At 33.3% G+C, this 7432-nt stretch overlaps 1 protein-coding gene across 1 annotated transcript; it reads right to left on the bottom strand.

The window, feature by feature from the left end:
* Positions 4683–6965, bottom strand: LOC110259390 (gap junction epsilon-1 protein). The gene is made up of 3 exons (XM_021084388.1): positions 6927–6965; positions 5737–5919; positions 4683–5078 (listed from the first exon to the last, which is right to left on the bottom strand). Exons 1-3 carry the CDS (start codon positions 6963–6965, stop codon positions 4683–4685), a joined length of 618 nt encoding a protein of 205 aa, XP_020940047.1.

A 7432-nucleotide genomic window follows, 5' to 3' on the forward strand; every position in this document is an offset into this window, starting at 1 on the left:
AAGTAGTTTAAAATTTTTATGTAATTTCTTCTTTGATGTATTAATAAAAATGTATTGCTAATTTCTCACACATGGGCATATTACAGATACCTCATTTTTATTAATTTCTAGTTTAATTCCATTGTGATTTTCAATCTTTGAGATTTTCTGTGGCCCCAAAAATTAACTCTCTTGGTGAATGTTACATATGAACTTGAAAAAAACTGTATAGTCTGCTTTTGTCTGGTAGAATGTTCTCTAAACAATTAGTTCAAGTTGCTTATTGGTAATGTCTTCTATTTCCTTCTTGACATTCTACTTTGTCAATTGATTACTGATGAGGAATGTTGAAATATCTAATTATAATTGGATTTATATCTTTTCATTTCTAGCAGGCTTTGCTTATTGTATTTTGACACCATAACTGGTGGCATACACATTTATAACAGTTATGCTTCCTGATGAAATCATACTTTAGTCATTATGAAAAGTCTCTTTTACCCCCTTGTTATTCGTTACCCTGAAATCTGCTTGAGTTTTCTCATATTAACATAGCTAATTCAGCTCTCTGGTGCTACCTGTTTGCATGATAAATATTTTCCCACTTTTTCTTATTATCTATTTGTAAAAATATTTAAATGTTTTAAACATTTTATCTTTAACTATTTGTGGGGTTATTGTTAATCATTTGATCTGGATTTTTAAAAAATGCATTCAGCAATCCCTATTTTGGTGTAGAGTGCTAAGACCTTTATATTTATTGTAACTGTTGATATTTTTCAATTTAGTCCTACCACCTTGTTGTTGTTTTCAACTTGTTCTACTTGTTTTTGCTTCCTTTTTGTCTTTTTGGCCATCTTTTAAATTAACTGAGTGTTTTATGATCCCACTTAATTTCCTTTGTTGGCCTAGCAGCCAAAATTTTGTTGTTTTGTTTTTATGGTGGTCTTATATTTTATAGTATACATCTTTAAATTAGCACAGTGTATTTCATGTGATAATGTATAACTTTGTATATATTATAAAATCTCATAAGAGTGTACTTCTAGGAGTTCCCACTGTGGCTCAGTGGTTAACTAACCTGACTAGTATCCATGAGGAGGCTGGTTCAATCCCTGGCCCTGCTCAGTGGGTTAAGAATCTGGCATTGCCGTGAGCTGTGGTGTAGGTTGCAGATACAGCTGGCTCAGATCTGGCATTGCTGTGGCTGTGGTGTAGCTTGGTAGCTGCAGCTCTGATTGGATCCCTAGCCTGGGAACTTCCATATATTGTGGGTGCAGCTCTAAAAAAAGAAAAAAAAAGAAAGAAAAAGGAGTGTACTCCTACACTTGATTCGATGTGCCACATTTATCTATTTAATTATTATTTTCAAGAAAAATTATGGCTTTATCTATTGCAGTTTGTTTTTCAATTTATTATTCTGTCTTTATCAAATTACTTCTGTTTTCCTTAGTTTTATTTTAAAGTTCTTATGTTTGCTGTTTGAATTGCATTTATGGTTTCTTTTTAAATAAATGCATTTTCCTCTGTCAATTTGCCATGTACGATGAATTTGGTAATATCCTATGGATTTGAATAACTAGTATTCTGACTATCATTAATTTATAAATAGACTGAAAACTTCAGTTTAAATGACCTTATTTGACCCAAGAGATTTTATGAAAAAACATAAAACATATTTTCAAATGGTTATTTTTTTAGCTTTAACATTCTTATTAATTTTTGCAATTTGCAATTTGGTTAGAAAAATCAGGTTTTATATTTTAAAATATATTACATATATTTTAATACTCTATGTTTATATTTTATAAGTGCTATATATATTTTTATAGCACTTATTATCTAGGACTATAGAGCTGTGTGCTGACAATCCGGATACGTTTACTAACAAAATGTAATCATAGAATAGTGTAGATCGGTGAGGAATTAAAAAGACTGTCCAACTCTCACAGGATTTGTATCATTACACATAACAATATGCACTGTTCACTTTAAAAGCAGCAGAGGCTACCAGGGTTTCTTTGATGTCTTAGAAGTGCCATCCTTCCTCCTTGTCAGTTGAGGAGGGAGAGTCCAGGGAGACAAAGGAGGCTGGATTTCACAAGCTGACTATCCTAGAGGGGGGAGCTGCAAAGCATAACAGCTCTGTAGCTCTTTGACTGAGTCCTGATCAGTGTAACATCTTTTAAACATCTGTGCAGGAAAGAACTACCTAAAAGGATTAAAAGCAACAATACCCAAGATTCACATAGTACTGCACCTAGTTGCTTTTCCCAACAGCTAGGGTAGAAAATCTCTTAAGAGGGAGCATACTTTGACAGTGACCTAGAGGATGAGTAAGAATAAGAATAAATCTAAGCATTCTTCTATGAAAGGGCAGTGACACTAATGAAAGCCTATTGGGGTTTTTGCTTTGTTTTCTTTTGTTTTTGTTTGTGTTTTTTAAATAACCTTCCCTGAGAAAAATCCTGAGAGGCAAACCAGAAGAATGTCTTTCCTCATTCTAGCAGCACAGCAAAGACCTGCTTGCTATAGTTATAGCAATTTTTGTTGCAACCATGAGTGCAATGGCCTGAATGTTTATGTCCTTCCAAAATTCATATTTTGGAAATCCTGACTTCCAACATGGTGGTATTAGGAGGTGGGAGCTTTGGGAAGTTATTAGGTCATGAGGATGGAGCCCTGATGAATGGGGTTAGCTCTCTTATAAAATCAACGCTAGGGAGTTCTCTGGCCTTCTTTCTACCGTGGGAGGATACAGTGACAAGTCTATAGCACAGAAGAAGAAGGTTCTTACCAGAAGCTGAACATCCACACTCTAGAAATATGGGACATAAATTTCTTTTGCTTGTAAACTCTCTAGTCCGGGTACTTTGTAAGAGCAGCCTCAATGGACTGAGACAATGAGTTAACCAGCTTGAGGAAGGAACTCAAGACTTTGAGAATAGTGGAAAGATAATATTTCCCAAGCACCGAAGGGGCATCTCATAGAGCACATGGGAAGGTTTTGCCTTAGTTAATTGGGAAAATTAGCCCTTCGGGGGGGGGGGTACACTGATCCCATCTAACAAAGCTTAAAAGGAAGCACAAAGGATCAACTGTTTCCAAGTAATTTAACTATGCCTCAGAATAAAATTTAAGAATTATTTATGAGAAGACAGAAGTATCCAGCATCCAACAAGGTAAAACAATGCTTGGAAAACAATAAAAATTACAAGCCTTCATAAAAATGCAGGAAAATATGACCCATATTGAAGATGTATATGTTCATGGGAGAATTGATAAGCGCAGTCCACCCTGGGTACAGGCTTAAAGGGTATATTATTTATAGAGAATTTAAAAATAAGAATAAAACATACCAAACATTGTTGCTGTTTATTAGCACTAAGGGCTAGTGATTCTAAACAAAAATAGGGAAGAAATACTCATTACCATCAGAATGGGCTGTTTCTAATAGCCCCCACCCTCTTGTCATGCTATTGTGATACCCACTAGAATATGATCCCATAAAGGCACTAAATTTCTTTATCTTTGTACTTGAACTTTTAATGTGGTACATGTTTACTAACAGATACCAAGCAGCTCTTTGTTGAATAAAGGTAAACTGGATTTTCTCTTATGCTTTCATGTGGAGAAAGCCTCAGTGATTTAGGAGTCCTAAATGTAGAAATTCATATCTACCATAGACTGAATGCTTAAGAAAAAATTTAAAACCTTAGTTTTTGACTGACTATACTTGTTTTCCTAATAAAGCAGTCATATATAAAGTATAAGGCAGTCATATATAAAGTTTTTAAATGATGTCAAATTGACATGATTATGGATTAGATAGGCAGATAAAAAGAAACACATTGAATTAATATAATTAAACTGCCTTTGAAATAATTTCACAGCTATTTAGGAAATCTAACAGTATAAATATACATTTCTATTTCAATAATCATGGATGTAGAAACAATAGCGATAGGATATCTATAGGCACAGAGGATCTTTTTCTCTCCAACAAGAAACAAGGAAACCATGAGCAATATTTTCCATAGCGTTTTTTTATTTATTTGGTGGTCACATTACCACATCATTTAATATTAAAAATTTCAAGAAAACAGTATGAGTATAATATTAAAAATGTAAGGGCACCATTTCCCCGAGTTAGTGATCAAACTATAGTATGACTCTTTTAATAATTGATTGACAACTTTTGTACTTAAATTAGTTATATTTTACATCAATGCCACAATGATTACATCCTCAAAGTTTATGCTGCATCATTCAGGGGGAAGGGAAATGGCTTTGTAGTTAGGAAGCTGAATCCTAGTCAGATTGCATGATTTTAGCCTCCCTGAGGCTCATTTTCCTACTTTGTGTAAAAAAGTTAATAAATGTTTCTCTGGCCATAAAATACTGTGATCGATTAAGATGTATTTGAAAGAACTCTGTAAAAGTATTACTTAAAAATGAGTTAATGTTAGTTCCATGTATATTTCCTAATGTGTGACAAAATTAAAATGGAATGAAATGTTCAATCAAGAATCCCTTCCTAAGAACTTAGTATTTTCTATTAGACATAAATTTCAGACACACTGAGGTAAGTTTAAAGAACAGTTATTTATGTTTGAAATTGAGATACTCAGTGAATAAGATAAAACTAGATAAAAATGATTGATAAATAACTGTGGCATGGCAGTGAGTAGTCAACCTTTTTGTCACTGCCTAATTAGAAAGCAATATCTTCTTAATGTGATCTCGAAAATCTCAGCAACACATAATACTATCGTAATTACAGTAAATGTATACATTGCAATGAGAAAAATAGTCTTCTCAAAGTGTTCTGGCACCATGCATTTTATAATAGTAAATTTTTTCCCAAGAGACACAACATCACACAAGTAGAGAGGTTTTACTTGGAAACCAAAGAGGTGAATCTGAAGCCAAAATGCTACCACTTCTAGACTAATTCTTAATAAAACAGAGAGGATATAAATCACAGTGTAGATAGGCTTTTGAAGAATGCATTCTTGATTGATCCTTTTACATGCAGCATAAAGATGGAAAATAGCTCCAGGAACCAGGACAATCACTAGCTGTAATGCCCAGAACACCTAAAGTATGTCAGAAATATCTTAGTCAAATCAATCAGCATGTAATGAAAAAAATACACTAAAAAATTTACTGACTCTCAAAGGAGGCTAACCTAAAAAGTCAAAGTTTTGTAAGTCTTATGAGCAATAAAAGTAATATGATAAATGTAGTAATGGTGACCATATTTAATTACCCATAAAAATTGCATATTTAATTGCAAAAAAATCATCATATTTTACTATCATTGCTTATAAATAATGATGAAGTACTTTATTTTAGTAGTTACCCAATTTCCATTTTCTAATTGCAAGCCTGGAGTATAATTCTTTTTATTTATTTTTTTATTGTTGTTGATTTACAATTTTCTGTCAACTTCTGCTGTAAAGTGACCCAGTCATACATATATATACATTCTTTTTCTCACATTATCCTCCATCATGTAGCCTGGAGTATAATTCTAACTTCAACAGAGAAGAGAATGCTGGACTTGAAAGAAACTCTTGACCAACTCAAATTAATTTACCTGAAATACAGTTAATTAAAAAAAACTAATCATTCTAGAAGTAACACCTGACAGGATAGTCTTCCTCTTATTATGACATTATGTTACATTTACAGAGAAAACAATTTTATCTGCTGTAGAGTAAGGTTTACACTTGTGCACACAGAAAAACTTACTTGTGGAGTGATTGGCCTGAACTGATTGTAACAGAAGAGGTTAATTTCTCTCTTGTCTGGATCACAACTGAAGTGCAAAGCCTCATTGCCATAGACTGCAAAGCCTAACACTCCAAGGAAGAACATTCGGACTGATCCAAAGAAAAGGGTGTGGAACTGACCAATCACAGTGGGAGGCTTCATCTGTTATCGTTTTAGGGAAACAAAACAAAACAAAACAAAACAAAAAAACAAAAAAACCTTGAAAACAAACATTAAAGGAGAACTTTTTTTTTTGATTGGAAAACTTTGAAGTCAAACCATTAAAAAATATATTCTGCTGGTTTCTCAAAAACTCCAAGCAATCTTACTTACTTAAGTTATATATAGGTGAAAAATGGTTGCAATTTATCTAACACTTATGTGGCATTTTGTGTATTTTCCCACTTACCTTTAAATCCCTAACAACAGTCATGGACGTAAGCATTATTATGCACAGTTTATAGATAAGAAAACTAAGATTTGGAGAGAAATGAAATAATTTGCCCAAATCACTGCTAGTAAATAAATGATCAAGCTAGGGTTTAAACCTAATATTTTTAAAGGAGGACATTTTAAAGAATGTTTTCACTATCACATTAAAAATTTTTTTAAGATTCATGAAGTTTTGAAGCAATGTAGAACCTTAAAAGATCATCAAGCTCAATTCAAATCCTGCATTATGAGATTTCACCTTTTTCTCTCTGAAAATATGAAGTGCAACAAATAGGAATTTGTTGCTAATCAAATAAGTAGTTTCGGAAATGTGTAAAAAGCTTTGCATTTAATGAATATCCCTGTAAAACTTTTTCAATAAAATCAAAATAATATTAGTATATCTAGTGCCTTTAAAAAAATTGGATAACAACTCCAATATTAAACCCATTCATATATACACTATCTTATTAGCCATATATTTATTTAGTTGTAATTAAAGCTTATTTTCTACTTCTCAGTTATCAAATTGAGAGAGTGACTTGCTTTTAAAGCACCAACAGCTAAAGTTACGTCTTGACTTTTTCTAGTTACAGTTTTAAATTCAGAATATTTTAAAGTATATGGTTGATATTTATATTATTATCCATGTATGTAGAGGACCTTCCTCAGCAGCACTCATGCAAATACACAGTTTGGACTCATACAATTGTTGTTGCTCTTGGAATAATACTTACACATCCTTCATAGAAGTTTTTGATGTAATTTAGAGACATGTCTCAGGAGATATTATCCCGGCATCCCTATTGGTTAATCCTTGACCCACATTGCCAGTTTGCTTCTGCCAGAATCAAACTCTTACTTTTGGCCATGACTTTTACAGCAGAAAGCACTTATCACTGCACATTTCTCTCCCCTCCTCCTTTTCTGCCTTTTTTTTTTTTTCTTTTTTTTTTTAACATAGATCTCTGGGGCCCCAGTCAATTTTCCTCTCATCCTCCCAAAATAAAACAAAAACAAAGAAACAAAAGCCTGTGGCACGTGGTCAATATAATAATCCCTTGACTTACACTGTCAGCATAGCCAGCCTGCCAGACAGGAGTGCCAGCAAAGCAGGAGCCCAGGCTGGCAAGGGCTCCGACCCTCAGTGCCTCTCAATTACCTGAGAATTGTATGTATGTAAACCAGTGGCTCAGCGTTTTCCCCGGAAAGTCAAGTGATCTATTATTATTATTTTGGCTTC

Source organism: Sus scrofa, chromosome 1 (genome assembly GCF_000003025.6).
Source record: "Sus scrofa isolate TJ Tabasco breed Duroc chromosome 1, Sscrofa11.1, whole genome shotgun sequence".
In the NCBI taxonomy this organism is placed as follows: Eukaryota; Metazoa; Chordata; class Mammalia; order Artiodactyla; family Suidae; genus Sus; species Sus scrofa.